This window comes from Ambystoma mexicanum, chromosome 8 (genome assembly GCF_040938575.1).
Source record: "Ambystoma mexicanum isolate Mex_15411 chromosome 8, UKY_AmexF1_1, whole genome shotgun sequence".
Classification (NCBI taxonomy): domain Eukaryota; kingdom Metazoa; phylum Chordata; class Amphibia; order Caudata; family Ambystomatidae; genus Ambystoma; species Ambystoma mexicanum.
In genome coordinates, this window is record NC_090929.1 from 537,365,120 (window position 1) to 537,389,877 (window position 24,758).

The following is a 24,758-nucleotide window of genomic DNA, read 5'->3' on the forward strand; positions in this document are numbered from 1 at the left end:
CTGTAGCCCTTCAGGGGCTCACTAACCCCCCAATGCAAAGTGTTGCTCCATAGATCAGGTATGGGAGAGGATGCATATTTCCGGCAAGGTATAGCTAGTCTAACTCCTAAAAAGGTACACTAGCGTGCTCTGCTGTATGCTCCCTTTAGTCTCTTGCATGCTTTTCATGTGGCATCCAGTGCTACAAATGTGAACAATGTTCTCTGGGAACCCACCACCGGAACGGGTGTGAGCGATGGGAGCGGGGTAGGTCTTGGGCTAGGGATGCAGTCATGGCAGGCTCGTGGTAGCCTGACGAGGACCGACTACCCTTCTTCCACAACTTGTCAACATACAACCTGTCACCCTAACTTACCCAGGGTAATCCAGACGTGGACCCCTGGCTCACTGTGTTTAGAGAGGCACAGCTTCACCTCACTGATGAGGCCCGACTAGGCCGGAACACATGTCTGGGGTTGCTGATGTTCTTGTTCAGAGGAGAATTGCCTAGCATTTCGATGCTGGGCTGCCCTTGTGGGTGGGACCAGACTGATATGCAAATGGATATATGATATGTGATATGATAATATATGATATGGCATTTATAACGGGGCTATACACAAGAAGATATTTATTCTCTGTGAAGGGGGCAGTGAGCTAAAATGTGGTTCTATACCCTCCTGAGTGGAAGAAATTCCATAGAGCAGGGTATTTGACCCATGTTCGTTCTCAGTAGAGGGGCTCCCACATTCTTGCTTAATTAGTACACTAAACTGTATCCTAAAAGAAAGACTTAATGGACCAGATTTCAATTGGACACAAGGCTTAAAATCCCCTTTAGGATTTTCTATAGTACTTAAGACTTACACATCTCCCAGTTTGTTTTCTCCATTCTATGTATGGGACAACAATGTATTGGAAAGTATTGATGGTTAAAAATCCAGGAGTGGCTAAAGGCATCCCAGCACCCTGAAAGAAGGTCCGGCAGAAGGGGCCCCTCAATGATCAGTTCCAGCACTTACCAAAGGGAAGTTAATGCTCTTCTAAATTGTATTCTCTCACATAGGTTCGAGGCCGTGAAAATTTTGAAATCCTCATGAAAATTAAGGAAAGCCTGGAGCTGGTGGAGCTGGTCCCTCAGCAGCTGGTGGATTCCTATCGGCAACAACAGCAGCAGCTTCTTCATCGCCAGTGAGTAACGTGGCACAGACCACACCCCCACCCCTTTCAAAGCAGGATACCACACCCATGTGTCAGGGATGCATACAAGGATGTCTATCAGCGCAGGGACCTAGGAGGCACGCCATTCACAGCTAAGCCATTCATTGCCTTGTGAGTACACTCGTCCACTGCCAGCAGACCAGTCTTCTTCAGGCATTCCAGTCCAAGGCCAGTGCATGTGTTTTTACCACCCAAGTCAAAATGGCATGGTGCCGCCCAATCCTTCCCTCACTATCAGAGCCTAATAAGATGATTGCCTACATCGAATTATGCCTGGAGTAATTCCTCGGCCGTCCCCTCTATGTCCTCAACAAATGCAACTGTAATGTTTACTATTTGACTTTGCTGTATGAATTGTATTTTTGCTCTAAACGCGCCCAGATACCTCAGGGTTAGGTGCGCTATAGAAATAAATAAAACAAACAAACAAACATACCCCGAAAACCAGGCCGATATTGTGCATTTTAATGTGAGTGGTTACGCACCCTCAAAAGGCCAATTGCATTTATGGCAGCAAACAAAAAGCCTCCAAGCCGGCAAATCCTTTACTATTCAAGGGCCAAAATTACACCCTAGTTACAGTATGTGTGGTATACAATGTTTTATTGCGTGAACAAGGTTGACGTTGGTGGATGCCATTGCCACTTTCAAGCTCACTATGTATGTGTCAAATGCCAGGATGAACACTATTGCACTGTACATGGCTGGAATGTGGACGTAGGTCAAAACCATGGGTGGCCATAGTTGGTAGTGGCTTTAAGCTTGGAGTTGGTTGGTGGCTGCTTGGGTCATGGGTAGAAGTGAAGTGGATTCAGCAGCATATTAACAGCCTGCAGACTCTCACATGCTTATCACTTGTCGCAACACACTCGCAGCTCCATGGTCAGAGCACATCTCTGGCCATCACGCATTGGACCTGCAACGGCCCACATAGAACACGTCATGACCTCACACCGCAGAGAATCCTCTACCATGCCATTTCCCAGCAAGATAAACAAAACGTGCTGCTTTTGGACCCTCTGACCACTCTTCCCAATACACAGCCACGCAAGAGATGCAGGGACAAGAACACAGCACCTGATCATGGTGCACCTCTGGTCCTCATGCACAACATTGGACATAATCTACATAGACACATGTCAACAATATTCTCCAGCATGGGGTCTGGCATATATTCACATGCTCATGAATATTCCTCATCGTCAGGCTGGGAATCCTCGGTAAAAGAAAAAACACTTTCACTTTAAAACTGTATTTCTCCTCTAAACCAATCACTGTCCTCTGGGTCATACTGCCCCCATCTGATGACAGTCCTCTCACTAAGCCCCGCCTCTGGCAGCCATCTTCTGATTTTTACTGCACGCTTCAGTGTTTCGGAAGTCCTCGAATTTGCTCTCTGAGCTATTTAGTACGTTTTTCCTGATTTTTTTGCAGAAACATTCAATTTTTGTGTACAAGAGCCTGTGTGCTCTTTTCATCAGCCGACAACAGGGATCTGTTTTCGGTTAAGTTTCGCACCCCTCAAGGGTGAAGTTTCTTGAAGGCCACCTTGGGCCTACTTCGCGCCATCCAACCATGTCGGAGGAGAAGAAGGAGGGAAGGACCCTCTTCAGGCCCTGCACCAAATGTGTGCTACAGAATGTCTTTGTGCAAGAGAAACTTCTGCTTGTCTTTACTGCCTGCACCCTGACCACATGGAGGTGGAGTGCAAGATATTCCTGGGCTTCTCGAAGAAGACAACGAAAGACTGGCACAGCAGGCTGGCAGCGTCGACGGCTACAGTGACGACCAGTGCGGCGGTGGGAGCCGATCCTATGAGGGTGGCTCCTGCAGCAAAGAGGGTGTCCCCGCCCCCACAGTGAGACAGGGCCGCAGAGGCATTGGCGATAGCTGCAAGTACCCCTGGAGGGATTGAGACACCGGTCCAGATCCCAGTTCAAGGCCCTCAAGGTGGAAAAAAAGGCGTGGTCGAGGAGGCCCCCGAAACAGCCCTCCAAGGTTGACATTCAACCCATGGACATTTCATCCAAGGACGATAACGATCAAGAGTCCGTTCATACGGTCCATGAGGACAACGATGAAGACGGCGACAGCGGCACAGGGCCTAGTGCTCTGTTGCTCCACCTCAGCCAAGGGACATTTCAGTGGACATTCTCTCCACTTTCCACGCCCTGGTGGCGGAGATTCAACAGAGGTTGCCACTGGCATTGGCACCCGTGGTGCTGCAGACTCCTGGTCAGCCAGCACGCAAAAAGAGAAGTCATCTTCTGACGCCTCTGCATCAGCCTCTGCCACCACGTTGGGTCCGGGCTCCTCCAGCGGACCAGGATGTGGACACTGGTATGGAAATGGCCACCGGAATCGACGAAGATGAGGATCTCGTCCCGGCGGACGATGAAACGCCACATTTGGGTGCTTCTCGTAGAGTTTCTCCCTCAGACGAGGTGGGAAAGTTCCACTCCATGATCTCCAGGGACTCCAAGCTGTTTCAGCTGGTGCTCGAGGAAACAAAGAAGGAGGGTTGCTTGTATCAGCAGCGAGAATCCAAGAAGAAGATGATTTTGGCGGTACCCTTTCTGGATGACATTTGGGAGGAGGGCCTGGCCCTCGTGAAGAACCCATGCACGGCACCAGCCAAGCGAAACAGGTTGGCAAAGAAGTACAGGGTGCCGGACTCTATGCCCAAGTGCTGGAGGTCTCTACCGTCGCCGGACTCGGTAGTGTTGGCTGCCGCAATGAAACATTCGGCTAACCCGGCCTCATTGTTGTCAGTCCCCCCGGACAGCGAGGGAAAGAGGATGGACGCCCTGGGGAAGAAGGTCATTTACATGGTGGCATCCACAATCAAGGCGTCCAACGCCCTGGCTATCTTGGCCTGGTACGACAGGGAACTGTGGTGCAAGTTGAGGCCGATCCTGAAGTTCCTCCCCGACGACAAGAAATGGAAGCTCTCGACCTTTTTCCGGAAGGGGAATTGGCTTCGGACCATGCCATCTCGGTGGCAGTGGACATCGCTGATGTGGGTTTCCGGCAGATGGGGAACAGAGTATGCCTTCGACGGCAGGGATGGTTATAGGCTACTAACCTTCGTCAGGATGTTCATGCAAAGGTGCTGGACATGTCTTACGATGGCGAAAACCTGTTTGGGAAGGCGGTCGACGAGTCCCTCCAAGCCATAAAAACAGATACGGAAACGGCACGTTTCCTTGGCACCCTTCAGCAGCATCGCTCATCTTCTTTTTGCTCCTCCAGACGAAAGTCGAGCAGATCGTCCAAAGGTTTCTCCTCATCTTACAGGTAAGAACCCTGATCCTCCACGCAGGAGGACTACAGGAGCCGCTCCCAGGCCTATGGCAGCGGAGGACAGCTTTGCTGTCACCCGCAGGACAGGAACCCGGTGCCCAACAAGGCCTGAACCGGCCCAGACATTGTGCCCCCACTCTTGCACCCCGGTGGGAGGCCAGCTGACGAGGTTCATCAGCGAGTGGAAGAAGATCACCACTGACAGATGGTTGCTGGACACTCTCGCTTAGGGGCATACCTTGAAGTTCCAGCACGGGTGCCCTCGTATTCCACCTATTCCCCGACAGAAGAAGCACATTACTCAACTCCTAGCGGAAGTGCAAGCCACGTTACAGAAAGTGGCGATAGAGCTTGTTCCCCAATGGCTCCGGGGCTCCGTAGTCTATTCCAGATACTTTCTGGTAAGAAAGAAGACAGTGGGTTGGAGACCCATCTTGGACCTACACTGCCTGAACAAATACCTGAAGTCCCAAAAATTCAGGATGGTAACGTTGCAGCATGTGCTGGCCAACTGGAAAAAGGGGATTTCTTGATGTTGTTGGACCTGCAGGACTCTTACATTCCATGTCCCCATTCACAAGAAACATTGAAACTTCCTACGGTTCATGGTACAAGGCCAGCACTACCAGTTCAAGGCCCTACCATTCAGCTTGAAATCAGCCCCAAGGGTGTTTACTAAATATCTGGCCCCGGTGGCGGCCCATCTGCATCTGGTCGACGAGCACACGAAGGAGACCGTCCAACTACTGACGAAGCTGGGATTCTCTATGTGCTATCAGAAGTCCTACTTGACACCATCACAAAACGCACTGTTCCTCGGTACCAGACTCAACACAGTGGCTTGTCTGGCGTCGCCCTGGAAGGAGAGGCTAGCAGCCATTCAAGGGAAGGTGCAACGACTGTCGTCAGCGAAGACAGCCACGGTACAGGCCATTAAGTCGCTTCTGGGCATGATGTCATCCTGCATCTACCTCGTCAGTCTCTGCAGGTTGCAGATGCGACCCCTACAGGAATTCTTGGATGCTTGTTGGATACAAGTGTCCAGATGTTTTGCAGACAAGATCCCTCTCAATGAGGAGTTCCGGCGGGCTATAGAGTGGTGGGGGATGTGTTCCCACATCGCCCAGGGGACAGGATTTCAAACCCTGCCGTACCAGGAGACAGTCACCACGGATGCCTCTCTGGAAGGTTAGGGTGCTTACACTGGGCATCTGCACACCAGAGATCTATGGCTTCCAGGGTAGAAGGATCTGAACATCAACATCCTGGAGCTATGGGCAGTGTTCTGGGCTCTCAAGTCTTTCCTACCATCTCTGTAGGGCAAGGTGGTGAGGATATTCAAGGACCACACCACCATCATGTTCTACATCAGGAAGCAAGGGGGCACTCAGTCTCCAGTGCTCTCCAAGGAAGCTCAGGACCTGTGGCACTGGGCCATCACACAGGGGATGTGCCTCATACCTTTCCCCATAGCAAGCATCAAAACACCATTGCACACTCCCTCAGCAGGGAACTGCGCACCTGCCACGAATGGGAACTTCATCAGGATCGGGTGGACCACCTGTTTGTCAAATGGTGCAGATCCCTGATCGATCTTTTCACCACAGCGGCGAACACCAAATCCCAGAAGTTTGCCAGCAGATTTCATCAACTGAGGAGCTTGGAAGGCCTGTTTCTGTATGCTTTCCCCCCGTTTCCTCTCCTTCTACGTGTCATCAACACACTCAGACAGCGTCGATGCAAGATGATACTCATCGTCCCGGTGTGGCCGAGACAGATATGGTATCCGGACCTGCTCATCCTGTCAGCATCGCTGGCAGTCAAGTTGCTGGTACTTCCAGATCTGCTCAGCAGAGAGGAAGGCGCAATCCTTCATCACCACCCAGGATCACAGAACTTGAAGGCATGGCTCCTGCAGCCTTAGAGTTTGGAGGTTATGAGCTACCAGCGGACTGCAAGGAAGTCCTCACCAAGGCCAGGGTGTCATTGACTCTAAAGTGCTACGGCCATAAGTGGAAGCATGTTGCTACGTGGCGCCAGTCACAGAAGATGACCCCTCTGAGGGTCATAGCTCCACAGACCCTTCCATACTTACTATCGTTGGCAAGAGTTGGGCTGGCTCACGCATCCATCAAGGTACACCTGGCAGCTAACTCACGCTAAACTAGATCTCCAGGAAGATCCTCACTGTGGTCCCACTGACTCATCAAGGAATTCCTCAAAGGGCTTTTCCGATATTTCCCGCCGGCATGGGAACTCAACGTGGTTCTAACAAAGCTCATGTGGTAACCTTTCGAACCTGTGCATCAGGCCCCGCTCATGTTTCTCTCGTGGAAAACGGCTTTCCTCGTTGGCATCATCTCTGCCAGATGTGTAGGTGAGATCCAGGCCCTATCCTGCAAGCAACCATATCTGACTTTAAACGAATTGAGGGTGGTACTGCATGCACACCCCTCTTTCATGCCAAAGGTTCAGGCTGAATTCAACCTCAACCAGCCTTTGCTTTTGCCTGTTTTCTTTCTGAACCCTTAGTCGCCGATGGGGAGGGCATTGCATTCGCTGGAGGTTGCTCACGCTCTAAAGTTCTACGTGGCACGCTCAAAGAGTTTTCAGAAAACTTCACAAATGTTTATGAACTTTGGTCCTGTAAACCATGGGAAGGCCTTGTCCAAGGACTACATCTCAAGACTCCATCTCCAGGGCGATCGCTGCTATGATGGCGTTCCTTTTTGGTGTGGCTCTGCTCGACATCTGCGGTGCTGCGACGTGGAGGTCCACGCATACCTTCACGAAATTCTACTACGTCGACAGGGATCCCAAGGAGGAGTCCAAAGTCAGCCAAGCAGTGCTACGCAACCTGTTTGCTTGAGGTGACTCTGTTCCAGGGGTAAGTGTTATTTGCTTCTGTTAAGCCTTGTCACCTCATGTGGTTGTGTGATGTGTACTGCATTCGTTATTCTTGAGCATGTGAATCCATGTTAGACCCCATGCTGGAGAAGGTTTAGTTACTTAGTTAAGAACTATTGTTCTCCACATGGGTCTGGCATGGATTCACATGCAAACCCTCCCTCCGCCCCTCTGCGGCTCTTCTTGGTCATACTGCCACTTTATGTGCTTACCAAATCTGAAGATGGCTGCCAGAGGCGGGGCATAGGGAGATGACTTTCATTGGATGGGGGCACTACAACCAAGAGGACAGTGATTAGTTACGAGGAGAAATACAGTTTTAAAGTGAAAGTGAAACAGTTTTTTCTTTTACCGAGGATGCCCAGCCTGACGACGGGGAGTATTCATGAGCATGTGAATCCATGACAGACCCATGTGGGAGAACAATAGTTACAGGTAAGTAACGTTGAACCTTCTATACCATAGCCCGTGCCCATACCTGATGGGCTGCACAGCACTGAGATAAGCCAAGAGCTCAACAAGGCCAGTGGCAGAGGTTTGTGCTCAAATGCTAATTAACATAACATATCAAGTCTGCTTTTCAATATAGTGGGGTGTAAGACCCATTCTTGGTTGTTTTATGATGCGCCTGCTGTGGACAGATGCGGTTGGCTTATGGATTGGCATTAAATTACCACTGTGGATATACGCTGGAAGGTTAACCCAGTGTTCTCTTGTTTTCTTATAGGAATCACCTACAGTCCTCGTCATCCTATGGTCCAGTCCTTTCACCAATGAACAAAGTGCACGGAGGAATGAACAAGCTGCCGTCGGTCAACCAACTGGTGGGGCAGCCTCAGCAGCACAGCTCAAACGTAGGGCACAACATGGGACAAATGGGTAAGGCATGGCTGTGGCACATACTGAAGGTTCCATGGACGGTGAAGTAGCAGGCTCACTCACTGAAGCCGCAGGCTGGCAAAGCGAGCGCCCTGCCAAATATTTACATGTTCAGTGAACGATTTGCCATCCCATGCCATTGAAAAAATCATGCAATTATCATCCCTTTAAAAAAATTAACAATGTCTAAAAATTCATCAATTTCAAAAATCCAATTTGAGACTTGAAAGTCCGTACATTCCTTAAAAACAAGATTTAATATAAAATACAGTCCAGTCTTGAGCTTGAAAGATGGGAAGAAGCACGAAAATCACTCTGGCTGCCCCACATGCCCTTAATTTTCAAGAAGGGGCAGAGCTTCATCTAATGAGAGTCACCTGATTATCCAAACCCTGCACATGTGGAGCTCCTTTGCAAAGGCAACCACACGGCAACAAGTCCTCTCAAGTTGTCTATTTCCTTCTTCTTTGAACAACGTTTTTAAGTATTTCTCTGCATGGATTTTCTAATGCTGACAGAAAAACAGAAATAGTTTCTTGAAAGCTGTTGTCACTGGAGCAGAGACATTCTTGGGGCTCCCAGCCATGCTGTTGTCCAAGCTCAGTTTGAAGAGGCAAAACACCTACCAGGAGTCTGCAACATTTGGCTTTCCAGATGTTTTGGACTGCAACTCCCATCAGCTCTAACCTGCATAGTCTATGGTGAAGGAACATGGGATTCGTATTCCAAACATTGGTAAAACCGCAGGTTGCAGAGCACTGAAAAACACTTTGCAAACATGGGCGTGACATTTCATATGGATATAGTTGTAGACCGCAAATAGTTTTAAGATCTACATATGGGTTCAACCATGGGTTTGAGCATGCCAATTTCACTAGGCCCTGGCTTAGGTAATCCCCCATGCACTTCTCATAGTACCGTCAGATACCATCTGACCTGTGTGTACCATCAAATGAAGTGTTTCCTACAGATGGCTTCATCCGACTCTCAACGAAGCCTGGCATGCTGTGTTGAGACCATGGCAGATCTCCCTCCTTCCAAACCCCTGAGCTCCACTGGATGTTTTTTTTAAAACCAAAGGGCCAGGTTTAGTCTATATTCTTACTGACAATAAAAGGGCTTTAAGAGCGGACATAATTTCAGAAGTATGGAGAACGTTCTCTTCCTGCACCAAAAAAGAGAATGTAACCATTCAGATTCATAAAAGTGTTTTTAATAAAATATGTTCTGCCGTCACGGAACTTTATATTCATCATGGCCCCAAAGCTCAAAAAGCTGCAAATGGCGGCTGTAAATACATGGTGCCCAAATCTATTGAACGGAAGCACAAACCCTGCTGCTCGCCTGAAGGACAGGGTGATCATTGTAAATTGGCCATCCCTGTATCCATTCAAGATTCAATTTTTCAGATTCCAGTCAAGAAAAACAAATACTCAAGTAGTCATTTTTTCCAATGGGAACCGCCCACAGTAAATATGTGTCTGTGGGGCCAGCATGAGACATGACCTATGTCTTGGAGTCATTTATGACCAGACATTATTTTTCTTAAAATATATTCACACTCTTAGTGAGGCTGATTAATCCATTTTCAGCATTGGACAACAAAACAGCATTGTCTGCAAAGAGAAGAGCTTTCCGACCAAATCCAAAGAATAGAAAGACAACTATGTCAAGAACCCTTTGGCCTCAAGAACTTCAATATTTCTCACACCCTAGACAAAAAATCTTTAGATTGCTATCAGATTTAGAGTTTGAATGCAGATAACAATCACCATGACTTTTCCGGATCCTTCTTTGCCTTTCCTCTATGTTTGTCCCTAGTTACACCTCCATGAAAACAGTAATTGTAGGCATGACCACTACAGGGCCTCCTCAAATGACTGCTCATGAAATGGTACAATCTATATATTTGAACAGGTTTGCAATATCCCCGAGGTATGACTTTGTCCTTTAGGCTTTGCAATCGATGCTGCATGCATCTATATCTCGTGTGCAAGTATCAATTTGAAAACTACAACCAATAAAGCTACTATGCTGGTAAAAAGGGATGCCAAAACATAATACCACTCAGGAAATGCACATATTTCTGTAAAAGATGGCTGTATCACAAAATGGCAGTCATGGGAAAGTCTGGTGTATGTTGCACACAATATTTGCACGAAGCAATGTTGTTGCAAACCAATGTTTCTGAATTTTTCAAATTTGAAATAAATAAGTGTTCCCTGGAGTTGCTGCACTGTGTATTTTGGAGGTGTTTTGTTTTGTTATTTGGCATTTATGTAGCGCACTATATATCATTGGTATGATCTCAATGCACATTTTGGTTGAACGCCCTTGGGGACCGTAATCCAGGTCAGTCGAGAGAGTAGGGTAGTATATGGGGCTTGGGTGCACTCAACATGTGTGCAGCTAGTGTGATTTGATGGTAGCTGCATCCCACACAGTGGTAGTGAGAGATCAGTCGAATCTGTGCAGTCAGGTGGTTGTTTCTCCGAGACTGCATTCTGGCACCATTAGGCCAGTGTAGGACTTTTATGTGTGCAATTAGGCCGATTTCTTTGTGGGGTATAGCTGCCTTCTAGCAGGATGTTGAGGTGTTCATGGAGTATTATTCTTATGTATGCAGCTAGGCCAAAATTGATCGAGGGGTATAGCTGCGCTCTCTTGTGTGTTGGTGTAAAGTAGAGGGTGAGCATAGTGGTAGGAGAGGTGAGTGTCTGGAGTGAAGGATTTACTCTTAGGAGCCCACTGTGCCTGGGTTACATTCTAGATCTGGATGAGCTGGCAGTGGTCATCCTTATGTTTCGCAGTAGCGGAACTCTGAGGTAGATTCACAGATAGAACCAGACTAAGTTATGTTTTGCTTGGTCAGAGGGTCATTATCCTTAGGCTCAGCACTTTGTGCCTCAGGAGCCCATTTTCAGGTTCTCTGGTTGTGGTTTATCGTGGGTTGCATGGTAGGTCTTGGCAGGATACTTGGTTGTAGGACCAGCGATATCTCGCACCAACGTAGTCACACAGAGGCAGTGATGCTAAAGGGTAGGCTGGACAGAGGCATTGTGGAGTCTGGATGCTTTGGCGCCTAGGTGAGATTGTATCTTAGGTAATGTAGTCGGGCAAGGTGGGGAGCAAATGGGTATGATCAACTTGATGGTGCAAGAGGCTGTTAGTCCTTTGTAGTAGAATCGGGAATCGGAGAGTCGGTAGTTGAATATCCTAGAGCCTGTGGGACGCTAAAGTTGCCATCTGTGGCATACAGTTTCTAATTCTCTCTTGGAGACTTATTTGTCGGTTTCTGTGGTCTCTTTTCGCTCGGTGTCTCTCCGAACATTTGTCGGACGGCTGTAATTACTTTCCAATGTAAGGTCGTTGAAGTCATGGTTCCTGATGTTGGTGGGTTGAGAGGCCCTATATGGTCCTAATCGTGGTTTACAGTAAGAGCCAGGTTTTTAGAGTATTTCGTAAGGTCATGTAGTCTTGGATGTGTCGAATGTGCAGAGGCAGTGAAGTAGGAATTTATGTTGTTCTTTAATACAGCCTTGTGGGTGGAGGGAGGGGTCATTATCGTGGTATAATGACTCGCGACAAAATTGGCTGAGGACATAAATTTTGGTGGTGAAGTTAAAATGTTACTTTAATAGTGAGTAAAGTAAATAGACAAGCTTGGTTAGTAAGTTAAATGTGTTTTTTTGTAGTGTTTATATAAAGGTTGTCTTCATAAATTACGTTTGTTTTTCATTGCTTAGTTAAACTGAAGTTGGTTTGAGATGAGCAGGCATTAGGCACCATGTAAACGGTTTATTTATAGCAAAGTCAACGAATATTCCATTGGTTTTTGCTTACACTCTGGTGTGTTAAAACAGATGTTGCCACAAAAAAGTTCCTCCCAGAAAGGAAAAGAATCCTTGCCTCGAATATACCACTCCCCTGCCTACTTTTGAAGTCAGAATGTTCAGAATGAAATACCAGTTGTTATTGACGACACACTGAACATTCATATTGGTTGAGAGAATGTCAATAACGATCTCCATGAGCTAATAGCTGTTATTCGGGGGGTCTGTTTCTCAGTGGACTAAGGCAGCCACAGCAGGTATCTGTGTTTGAACTCATGCTCACAGGTTTGAATACTGTCAGGTATCAGTGAGGTGGGTAACCATAAATATCTGTTATCAGCGCCAAGATGCTCTACTGGACCTAACGTGCCCTCTATAAATACCCCAGTTCTGTGTTGAAAGGCTGTGTTCCCCCTGGTGGTGTTGCTAGATGACAGGTGTTACATAGGCCCGAAGAAGTAGAACAAGTGGGTTTTGAAGTATTTACGAAGGTTGTGCAGGATCTTTTCAGCTTTGTGCTTCACCTCTCTGGGCCAACCCCAAGCAAACTATTGGCAAACAGGTGCTCCCAATTTGTTTTACATTTGATAAAAGTTGGGGTTTAACCCTAAGTTACTAAGGGTAGTCCAGATGTGGACCTTTGGTCACTGAGCTTGGAGAGACTCAGCTTCACCTCACTGATGATGCCCAACAAAGCTGCAACACGTGGATGGGGTTGCTGATGGCATCATTGTGGTGCTGGACTCCCCTTGTGGATGGGACCCGACTGATATGCAAATGGTTATTTCTTTGCTGTCAAAGGTCCAGTGAGCTAAACCGTGGTTGTAGACCTTCCGGAGTGGGTAATGTCTCGCAGAACAGGTTATTCGAGCCATGTTCGTTCTCAGAACCGAGGCTCCCTTATTTTTGTAAATATTTCCAAACACTGAGTTGCCAAAAAAATGATTGACAAGCCGGCAACCAAACAATTTGTGCTAGTGGCCCTATTTCTCAGCGACAAGGCCATGTTGCCACTCCAGTTTAAATAATCCACACTAAAGCAACATGATGGGTCACTAGGCGAGGGCAGACAGCAATGCCTAAATTGCAATATGCAAAGATAATTGGGGGATTGTTTGTCATGGTGGAAAATAACTCGATGCGCCTTGAGCACATTAATTCAGGCAGAGCAAAGATGGCCAGTTTCATTTAGTTCTAAATGGTTTCTTATGAAACCGCTGAATGCATATTATAAAAGTTGACCTCTCTAAGTCATTTAACGTGTTCCTGGATTGGACCATGAATGCACTGGTTGCCTCCCAAACTATTTCAATCAACTTTCTTCCAAATTACATACTCCTCTCTCTCCCTGTAAAACCTCTACAGTGTTAAAAAAAAACATGACGTCACCTTTTACATAACACTCTTATTTTTGTGTTCACAGGGCCTGGCATGCTAAATAACCACCATATGCAGTCCAATGGAGACATGAACGGCGCCCACTCCTCCCAGTCTATGGTGTCCGCCTCGCACTGCACCCCGCCTCCGCCTTACAACGCGGACCCCAGCCTGGTCAGGTAGGAGAGCTCTGATGCATGCATGCTTTGTAGTTTTGTCTTGTACCCTTTCCACCTACTTACCCTCAAATTCTACCTACTTACCCTTAGTCTGACTCTAACCAAAAATGTTGCAACTGGTTACCTGCTACAACTGAGAAATCAGTGTCACTGTCATTTATTGAAAACAGTCTGCTCTGATTGTCTGGTCTCAAATAATCAATGCCCCGAAAATCGACCCACTATTGTAAACCTGTGGGCAAAACAAGGTTGCGAGTTATTGGTCACGAGGCAGGACTTCTAAGATTCATAGGAAGAGAGACAAAGTGGCCTGTAGGAAAATCGGGTGATTTCAAGACAGGTCTGTGTCACTGAACAGCTGGTAGGCATGGGACAGAGCCAGGCACATGGCACGCATAGCATGTGACTGCCTCTTCTACAGCTCTCCAAGTCTCCAAAAGGCAGAGACCTATTAGGGAATCCATCCATAGGTCAGCCCCCTCTTCTTTTGACTCTTGGAGTGATTTCTTAAAACTGATAAAGGTGCGACATCAAAAAAACATAAAACAACTTTGACACCTGGATCTGGTTTATTTTCACTCACTAGTAGTGACACCATTATTGAGAATAGTGGATTAACCGGGATGGACCTATTTTGAGTTTAGTGAATGGATGATTATGTCACTGTAGAAGCTAAGATGCATTACTGCACATTTGTGAACCCTTGAACAGCCGCTGTTGTATGCAAGTATGCCCGGGGACTCGCGAGCGTTTTGGAAATACTACGGACTCGGCCCCAGAACACAAGCTAAGCACCCTTCTCTGGGGTCCATGACATCACGCATGATGACCTCACAAGAGACATCACAAACGACATACGCAATGCTGGCCTGTATAGTGGAGCACCCAACACACTTCAGGGATTGGGCAGAGTGAGTGCTATAGACTCTGGTGTAGGCTGCACACATACAAGATTGGCATGGACAGACACGCAGGAGCAGGAGGACACAATTTAGAACTTAGCAAATACATGCAGTACATCACAAAATGTAAGTAGGCCCTAACTGAAACTATCAGTATACTCGTACATGTAGTCAAAACAATTACTCGATCGGGTGAAACTTTCAGTTTGCAAACTCAGGTTAATTACAGTTGGTATCAGTGTACATCTAAAGCAAACAAAATAGTACCGCATGTACAAAATCTGTTTAAAGCAGCAGTGCCTTTCTTTTGAGCACTGGAAACTATTATTGCACAGCATTTTGGACACTCTAGTCCCAGTAGCTATGTCAAGGCGAAAACTCCTTGTGAACATCAAACTCCCTATGGACTTTAAATGACATCTGCAAAGCGACTATAAGCTAGTAATGCACTGACAGACTTAAAAAAAAAACTGGGCCAACTGAGACAGGGACATTTCACCAAAATGCCAGGGGTAGCGGAAATGACATCACACGACCCTTGACCTCCCCCTGATGACATCATAAGAAGGGATGTAATTTGACCCTGCCCCCAATTCCTATCTAACACACCCTCCCAAGTGCAAATGGGTCCTTTTCTCTCCTCCACCTCACTCTCTACTTATGGCGTCCCTCAGGGCTCTATCCTATCGCCATGGCTCTTCAACATCTACCTAGGCCCTCTGGCCCACCTGATCTCCACTTTCTCCCCTCATTTCCAGTGTAACGCAGACGACACACAGCTCTCCTTCAGGCTGCCTTCCCCACCTCAGCTTCCTCCTCTTTCTCCCTCATACCTGACTGCCTGACTGCTATTCAGGCATGATGCTCTGCCAATGATCTCTGCCTTAATGCCAGTAAGACAGAGATCCTTCTCATTGGGATGTCTGCTCCCCGTTTCCCCCACACTCTCTGGCCAGACTCTTTGGGTACTCTCCCCTCAGCCCCTTGTGAGGCAACAAAACATGGGATCATCTTTGGCTCCTTTCTCTCTTTCTCTCCACACATCACAGACCTTGCCAAGAAGTCCAATTTTCAAGTTCATCTCCTCAGGGGCATTCTACCTTTCCCCACCTTCCCCCAGAAGCTCAATGTCTCCAGTGCCTTGGTTCTGTCTAGGCTTGACTACTGCAATAGCCTCTTCCTCAACCTGCCTCTTTCCTCCCTCCGCCCCCTTCAAGTAATCCAGAATAGGACTGCAGAACGTATCCCATCAAGCCCAGGGACTACATCTCTCCAGCCCTAAAATCTCTACACTGGCTCACAGTGACTGCAAGGATCAAATTCAAGGCCCTTTGCCTGCTCCACAAGGCTGTCTGGGGCCCGTGACCTCTCTACATCCAGCTTTCTTTCCCGAAATACCTCTCAGCCAGAGTCCTTCGATCTTCTGCCTCCAACTCTCTGCAGGTTTCTCCCAGAAGAGAGTGGGAGGTAGATCCCTTTCCTCGTTTGGCGCTCCCTTTCCTCGTTTGGCGCCTCCCTCTGGAACAACCTCTCTCCCTGCCTCTTAAATTCCAGAAACTTCTCAAGACTTGATCTTTTCCTCTTGCTTCCCTCTCCCCCTCCCGTGCTAAACTCTCTGTCTGCCGCTGCGTCTGGGGTCTGGTCCCTTCAGTCATACAGGGGCCAGACCCCCCACCCCACACCTCCTCCCAGCATCCTTTGCCAGCACTTGCCCTCAGGCTCCCTTTCCTGGACTATCCCAACTGGTCCTCCCTGCCCACTCCACTCTTCCTTCCCTCCCCCTCTTTCCCCTGGCACTTGCCGCCTTGGCCCGACCAGCATGGGGGTACCCTATTACTGCACTTCTCCCTTTACCCCTTGCACCTTGTCATGCACTTGCAAGCTTGGATTGTCACAAGGCCAATATACCTGTTTCTATGTTGTTGTTCTGTTATTCCCATGTCCCCCCCACAGCCCCCCTTCTTGTCTTGTGGCGCCTGGAAACACCTGTTTACAGGCGCCATACAAAGGTCCAATAAATAAAAATAAATAAATGTAATTTTACCCCATCCCCACGTGACAGCACAGGAAGTGATGTAATCTGACCCCACCCCAAGTGACATCACAAGAAGTGTACACTAGCGGAACATAATAGCTACAAAATGGCAAGCGATTGCAATTCATTAATGCATTTCAAGCTGCGGCAATAGTGAGCTATTGAGCTATTAATGCCCATTTGTATAAGAGGCAATGATTTTTGGACCACAAAAATAAACATTTAAACAATGTTAAGAAATGAGCCCACTTAGGCTTTGAGGAGTCATCACAAAACGATGGTTTAAGCAGCACAGCGGGGGCAGTCCTGTATTTTACTCACCCTGGATCAACATGGAAAAGTAACCCGCGTGGGGGACTTTCAGGATCGCGTCACTCAGGGAGCAGCGCGCCATTGTTCTTCACAAACAGAACAATTACAACAATAGCCAAGGCAGCCAGTACACTTCCCCTGTTCACACAACAGCTAAATGTTCAGCAGTCTCAGTGCAAGCATCTCTTACAGACAGAGCAGGCACAGCAATTACAGGGCAATGTAGGATTTCATCACACATACATAGACCATTTACAGCAAGGACAGGGCTGTACAAGTAACCCTCACATACATCATACATGTGCAGCACAGGCAGACATACTCCAATCCTATGCATACCACCCACGAGTACATTTAATGCAGAGTTAATGCACAACAAGATTCTATGTATAGCATGAGCAGGGCTGGTGAAAGCTTGCCTGACACACACACAATATGTGAGGCACGAGCAGCTCCAGTACAAGCTCTGGTAACATGCCGGATATAGGTTCAGTCTAGACGGGAGCTATGCAGGCTTCCTCCACATGAAGAGCATAAACAGAACATGGGCAGGCCAAGTGCTGTTCAAGCTTTGAATATAGGGCTTCCTACAGTACTTGCTGTGACCGTTTTTTAAACAGTGCTGGCTACCCCATGCTTTTCTATTGCACTAATGCACTTAATGTCACGTGCTTTTCTTTAGTACTTGCTGCCGCAGCACTTTCTGTGCAGTTTGCTGTCACAGCATTTTTATAGCGCTGGTAGCCACACCCTTTTCTACCGTGCTTGGTGCCGCAGCACATTCTATAGTGCTTGCAGCTCAAATGTTTTTAGAGCGCTTGCAGCCTTTTCTATAGAGCTTCAGGTTTCTGTATCTCTTAGTGAGCTAGGTCTATTGCTTAGACTTGCAGTTAAGTAATAAGTTGTTATTATAAAATATAAAGGCGGCTTTGTTTTTCGCTTTTGGATGGATGATAAGAAAAAGAAGCTGAGGCTTAAGAAGAAGGAGGAGGAGGGTGAGGAAGAGGAGGCAGAAAGAGAGGAAAGCAAGCAAGAGGAAGACACAGTGCCAATGACCTTGATCAAGGCAAACGTCTGTTACATGTGCATCAACACACTGAGTTATCTTACTTGCTTGGGGAATCCTTGTCAGTGATTGGTGGCGCCAACATGCCATGTGTGGAAGGCTCACTGGGGATCCTAGCTCTGAAACGAGGTCAGAAGAGGGTGGTTCTTCTGGTCAGGCGTAGCCAGGATTGTCTAAAAAGTGGGGCCTGAAGCTAGCTATGGTAGTTGGGCCCACCACAGTGACATTAACATCTGTAAATGCACACACAGTGCTGCTGAGTGGGCCTTTACAGATTTTGGGTGGGCCTTGCCCGCTCAGGCTTTACCCTGTCTACGCCTCTGCCCAGAAGACTTTTGCTAAGCAGCACTGAAAGGGGGCATGGCCAAGCAATCAGAGCAGCAGGAGAGCCACCGGAAACACATGCCTTCTAAACGAATGTCAGTCTAACAATCTCTTGGTTGCTAAGCAACCAGAGCTCTCGACCGGCTGACCTGAGACACAGTTGCGCCGCAATGGAGCTTGCGCTTTAAGAAAAATAGTGTGTTGTTTTCAATGTTGAAAACAGCAAACTATAAAAAAAAAATTGCAAGCTCCATCCGGGGTTGCAAAGACCATGCCAGGGGTAGCAAAGGAGACGCTAGAGCTCACTATTGTGACCCTTAGCAACACCCAAATGACATCATTGAACTGAGAGATATCATAACCTAAAGATCATCAAAAGTCATTGGGGCGTGGAACATAGCATGTTCTGCTGCAGAAAGAAACCGAAACATAGACCTTTCTTGCGTAATTGTGACTGCTTGCATTGCCCATGATGCAATGTTTCATTTAAGCAGCGAAAAAGGCTCTGCTTTTTTTAATGGTTGTTAATGAAAAACCTAGAGTCAACAAATACTGAAAGCGCCACAAAGCCTTCACTAATTGCCATATGCCCTCACTTGAGAACCTCACACATGGTGTCCCACATGGCATCATTATTAACATCACTGCTCACATAAGAAATTCCTCCCTTTAGAGGAATTCCTATGTTTGATTTATTTGACGAATGCCAGGTCAGTGAGGTGCCCACTGACTAAGTGAGTGCCGGCCGAGCTCAGTACAAATCGCCAATACACTGCATCCCCACTTTTGACCGGCCCTGGTTGCTTTGAGGCTTAAGCCTGTGTCCTTTCTCTGAAAGCCCAGTGCACTACCGTGGGGCAGAGCAATGGCTCACAGTGACTGTTTTGATAGTCAAAGTTTCTTTTTTTTTAAAACACCTATTTAACTATACCAAATTATAATAAACCCTTTACTATTAAAAAAAAAAGAATTTGAAACTTTTGTTTTCGGCACTTTTGTGTCGAAACTTTTACCTGTCGAAACTATTTTTTCGAAACTTTGACCGGACACCCAGAGCAATACCGGAGACATCCTCTAAGTAAGTCTGCTACAAAATGACAGTAGATGCATCATTGCATTGAACTATTTCACACTGGTCACAGAAGTGGGGAGACTATGAGGGAAACTCGGATACATTCCCAAACCCACATTCATTCTCAAATTACGAAGGCCATTTTGAAAAAGCTCAGATAAAAAGCGTTCAGTCCCATTGACAAGCTAGTCTGCAGTGTTAATGTCCTAACTGGACACTGGAGGGATCAAAAACCAAGAATACACCTTTTCCTTCTCCCCAGGTTTTTCTGGCTCATGCAGTAGTAGCAGTCTACAAACACAGCCCACATCCAATAGCAAGCACAGGTGCCCTACACAAAAATCAATAGCAGATCCTTGCCTGGAATCAATATCATCAAATGTGCAGCTTCAAGAGTTCCAAGTTTCCTTCTGCTACAGCAGCACAGCCGAGCCCTAGTAGGGGTGTCTTTTTCAGTCTGAGGAATGTGGGCGTGGTATTTCCATTTTCATACAGCAGTCTTTGGCATGCGGGGAAGTAAGGTTGAGTGGTAGGCTGTACGCTTCACTTAAAATTGGAAACAGAAAAAAACAATTTCGAAAGACACGTTGATTCTGGGTTCTAGTCCTCCAATTATCCTTGTGTTCCATGCTACTTGGAAAGGCTTTGGGGCAATAAGTCTTGCATGATGATAATGTGGGAAAAGCCATGCACACACCCATAGAACGACACTATCAGGAAAGCTTGTCCAACCCATAAACGGGTTCCAATGGGAACAATATTGCAGTTTATCATAAATGTATTAGAATAATAAACTCTCAAAATGACCTCTTCAGTCCTCTCTAAAACATCTATGTCAGGGGTAGGCAACGTGCGGCTCTCCTGAAATTTTGGCCTAGGATTCCCCTAATCCCCCACCATTGATTCTACCAGCAAGGACTGTTGGGAGTTGTAGGCCAAAACCCAATGGAGACCCACGGGGTGCCTACCCCTGGTCTGTGTGTTCGTCATCAACAACTGTGACATTTGAGAAGACAAGTTAATAGCATTTTATTTTCAATCCTCTTCTTTTCTGCAGTTTTTTAACAGGACTGGGGTGCCCAAACTGCATCGAGTATTTCACTTCACAAGGGTTACAGAATATTTACCACCTGCAGAACCTAACCATGGAGGTAAATGCCACCAGCAAGCATTATTCTCACACTGTGACCCAACCAAATGTTCCTCTACAGCCAAAAAGGGGGCGTAGAGATTTTTTGGGGAAAGCAAAATGTGCCTTTGTTGATTCATTTCACTTTCTGATTTTTGTTCTCATCCATCTGTTAATTTAAAGAAATTGATCTCAGAATTCTATTTTCTTTTCACACAAATGTAAAAAGGGCAGGAGGAAGGAGTACCTTAGCATAAATAGGCGCTAATCAACTTGAAAATAAAAAACATTTTTATCAAAGGTTTTATCTGCAGCATATGAAGGAGGCCAGGCTTCCTCTGTCAGAAAGCACTTGGTCCAAATCAATCAAGTTTCCAGTTACAAACATTCCAAGCTGTGTCTGTCATCAAATTCGTAGCAGATGACATGGCAAATATGATGCAAATTTACATTTCTGATTTTAGGCTTGTTTCTACAAAATGAAATGATAAACGCTCATGTTCTTTACAGGAACATGTATTGTAACATGCATGCAGAATTATCCGAGAGCAGTACCATAAAAAGTTAAATGTAGTTTTCAAATAGGTATTCCAAATGTGAGATTGAAGGGGTCTACAAACTAGTTGGCAGAAATGTTTCCATCCATCACATGAGTTGTTCTATTTCCTCGAACGGGGACGGAGGGGGGTCCTGGGGGAGTAGTAGATTAGTGAGTCACTGTTTATAAAAGTTGGGGATTCCTTCCACCTATGATGGCTTAGAATCTCATGCAGCTTTTGTATTTGCAAATTATATTGACAAGCTGTCAATTCACTGTTCTTATATACTCATACCCATTTACTCACCTTAGGAAATGTTTAATTTGTTAGAGCTTGGATTTTTCATTGGTGGCTGGAACCAGTTCAATAGATGTAGATTAGATCTAAAATCCTTAACAACTAATTTTGCTAGTGATCTGTTGCAAGTGCCTGATAACACATTGACAAACAATACCCATTAATCGTGATTCAGTTGAAACACTGACACCTCGATTCTTTTCTAATATTGTGTGTATATATAGTGTGTGTATGTGTTTGTGGTTTGTGTGTGCGTTTGTGTGTGTATATATATATATGATCCGGAAGAAAACAACGAGTCGATACCTTAATTAGGCTAACAAAGTCATTTATTTTGCATATTTGAGAGCTTTCGTGGAATGTCTCCACTTCCTCAGACAGAGATGGAATTAAACATTTGAAAAACATCACAGCATTACAGCTTACATACATTCAATACATGCCTGTCTGAGCAAAACTACAAATCAGGTACAGAAAGGCACAGATAACAGAGTATCTGCAGGAGGGGCTATGTAAACTTTAATGCTGTGGTGTTTTTCAAATGTTTTATTCCATCTCTGCATGAGGAAGTGGAGACATCCCACGAAAGCTCGCAAATATGCAAAATAAATGTCTTCATTGGCCAATTTAAGGTATCGACTCATTGTTTTCTTCTGGATCAACATTATGTTCAACCCTTAGCTAACACACGGTACAAACGAACTCAATATATATATTTATACACTGCATGCTTTAATGTGCAATACTCTTGTTTTTCCCCCCAAAATATACAGGTCAGGTCAAGTGCGTACATGAAATATTTCAACCTGCATTTTGATCACCACTGAGAAACTTCCCAGGATCTGTAAATTAGAAATTGTTGAATTTAACTGGCCTCTCACTATGTGATGGGAGGATTTGCGGTAGAAGCATCTTTATGACCTCTCTTCAGTTAAATGGCAGCTTAATATCCCTTATCTGTTATTAGAATTAGATTTGTCAGTCGTAACACCTTAGTTATGTAAAATGTAAACCTAAATTCTCAGGTAGATTTTAGATTGTACATTACCAATTATTTTAAAAACACTGGGAAATGTGCAAGTAAGATGACCCAGATAGCCTAATGAAGGTAGTAACAATTAAAGATATATTGTTTTTTTCTTGTATACATTTTATTTGTTTTCCACATAAAATAAAGAAATATAATAAAGTGTCAATTCAGAATTAAGTCTAGCACAACCATCATATGACACCACTATCTATTTAATGCAAAATAAGTATGCTGGATATAAATAATAATAATAACAACTTCATTTCACAAAGACAATTTATTACAGATTTGAAATTGAGTTTTGGTAAATTCTACAATTTTGCTGAAGAAACATAACCAAAATGCTTTTCTGGCATGGTTGAAGTTTCTTCTTAATAAATCTCCACTCGCTATGTTCCATTTTCAAAGTCTAAAAAGAGTACTTGAGAGAAAGTTTGTTGGTCAGTGTGTTTCAAGACCCTTTCGTCTTTTGCCTGGTAGAAACAAAGACATTTTTCATTTTATGTAATATTCCAGTTTTGCTTGTAAGGCACAAGGAAAAGCAAGCAAGGCTAAAGCTGTCCTGCCACTAAAAATGAGAAGATTATGGCTTCGTCAGCCAGCCAAAACTCACCTGGGAGTAAAAAAAGAACCAACATTGTTTTATATTGTATAAACCAGATTATCCCAGTGAATCATTGCTCCAGCAAATCCCCTCATTGCTTTAATCAAATTTGGATAGCTCAGGGGCAAAGTGCTCGCCTTGGAAGCAAGACAACAGGGAGCAACACAGGTTCGATCCACAGGTCTGCGCTTAGAAACCTCTGGGTATTAAGCGCCTTATAAATATCATACTACAGATACTGAAAAGTTTACAATTACAAATACTACTATAAATTCAAACATGTTTACTTTAAAATGTACTGTACTAAATATTACAAAAGGCAATTGATCTGTTGAAATCAATAATGGATCAATACTCAAATATGACATATACAAGTAAATAATGTATTACCTATTAATGTGTATTACAACTATATTTTAAGATTGCACCCTCCAATATAATTTCCAATAGTATTTCACTTTTTCATCCTTCCTCTCTAAATCCATACCTTAACATCGTATGAGGGCTTACAATTAATATTGCTTAATCCAAACAGATATATGTTAATTTGGTTACAACCTAAAATTATTCAGTGCATTCCCGACTCTAGCGCTAAAAGTTTTGGCTATGATAAACATTCCACATGCCTTTACAAGGGACACATTTTTTATTGTCCTTTTCATTCACTCATCTGTTAAGCAACAGAGCTCTCGTAGTTAGGGGGAAATGGTTAATAATAGAGTCTGCTAAGCATATTTAGCTATACATATTTGGCTATACAGCAAATAATCTCAACAATTTAACATCCATCAATGTTCCTGTTCCAAATTCCTTAAAGTATCCTTCATATTTTGATTCGTCTTTACATTATTTGAGGAGCACTATTTAACACTTCTCTTTAGGGGGCTCCAAACTCATTTTAAGAATGTTTCAAATGTTCTCAGTGTCCACTCTTGCTTTGTATTATGTTATATATATTTTGTGCAGTATAAGTGTCACTAGGTCTTTTTGTCTGGGCCTTACAGTTTATCCTAAAGTTTATGAAAACACATGAATGCCCTATCTCTGACTAATTAATTCATGTTCAACCAATTCATATAGGGATCTATAACAATTTTCCAAAAATCACAAAGTAACTACAAGAGCATTTGTCCGCATTCCACTGTAACATTTACATCAACTCATCATGCGGCAATGCTCCCGTAAGTGTAGTTTTCTTTTTACTGGTAGTTCACTTGTCAGACATTGGGTCTCATTAGAACTTTGGTGGTATGCCTCTGGATTTACTGGCGGGAGACCACCAAACATTAATACCTTTACCAGCACTTGGACTGCCGTAATAACCGGCTGATTCCAAGTGCCAATAAGGGCAGCTAATTCCCATTCCATGGAGTCCCATGGGACTACATGGTCGGTGCAGCTGATGTTACCAGTGCCGTTAATACTAGCAGTTTTTGATGGTGCAGTGCCTGTATTATCTCCAGCTCCGAGCTGGAGGTAATTACATCACACCACCATCAAACTCAGAGTATATGTTCCGGAAACATGCCAGTAAATTGAATTACGTACGTTAATTCCAGACCGTCATACCTATAATGAGGCCCATTCTCTTGTATAACCCTAGGTCAAAAATGCTCAAAGAAGACTCACATGTTGTAAATACAAATAGGGATGATTGATCAAGAACTATAAAACTAAGTCCTACACTAATCCTAAGGAATTTTTAAATGCAAATTAGATAAATATCCAAGATGATTTAGAGCTGTGTAAGCAAATCCAACTACTATGTCA

At 45.2% G+C, this 24,758-nt stretch overlaps 1 protein-coding gene across 4 annotated transcripts in view; it reads left to right on the forward strand.

Annotated features, from left to right (window-relative positions):
• Nucleotides 1–24,758, forward strand: part of TP73 (tumor protein p73) — a 510,790-nt gene that overhangs the window by 477,977 nt on the left and 8,055 nt on the right. For 3 of the 4 annotated variants that reach the window (XM_069610235.1, XM_069610238.1, XM_069610236.1), the window contains 4 exons: nt 1,046–1,170; nt 8,138–8,289; nt 13,546–13,678; nt 20,447–20,540. In XM_069610235.1, the coding sequence (XP_069466336.1) occupies nt 1,046–1,170; nt 8,138–8,289; nt 13,546–13,678; nt 20,447–20,540 (504 nt within the window). The remainder of the gene's footprint in view (nt 1–1,045; nt 1,171–8,137; nt 8,290–13,545; nt 13,679–20,446; nt 20,541–24,758) is intronic. The other variant, XM_069610237.1, reaches the window with a different exon arrangement.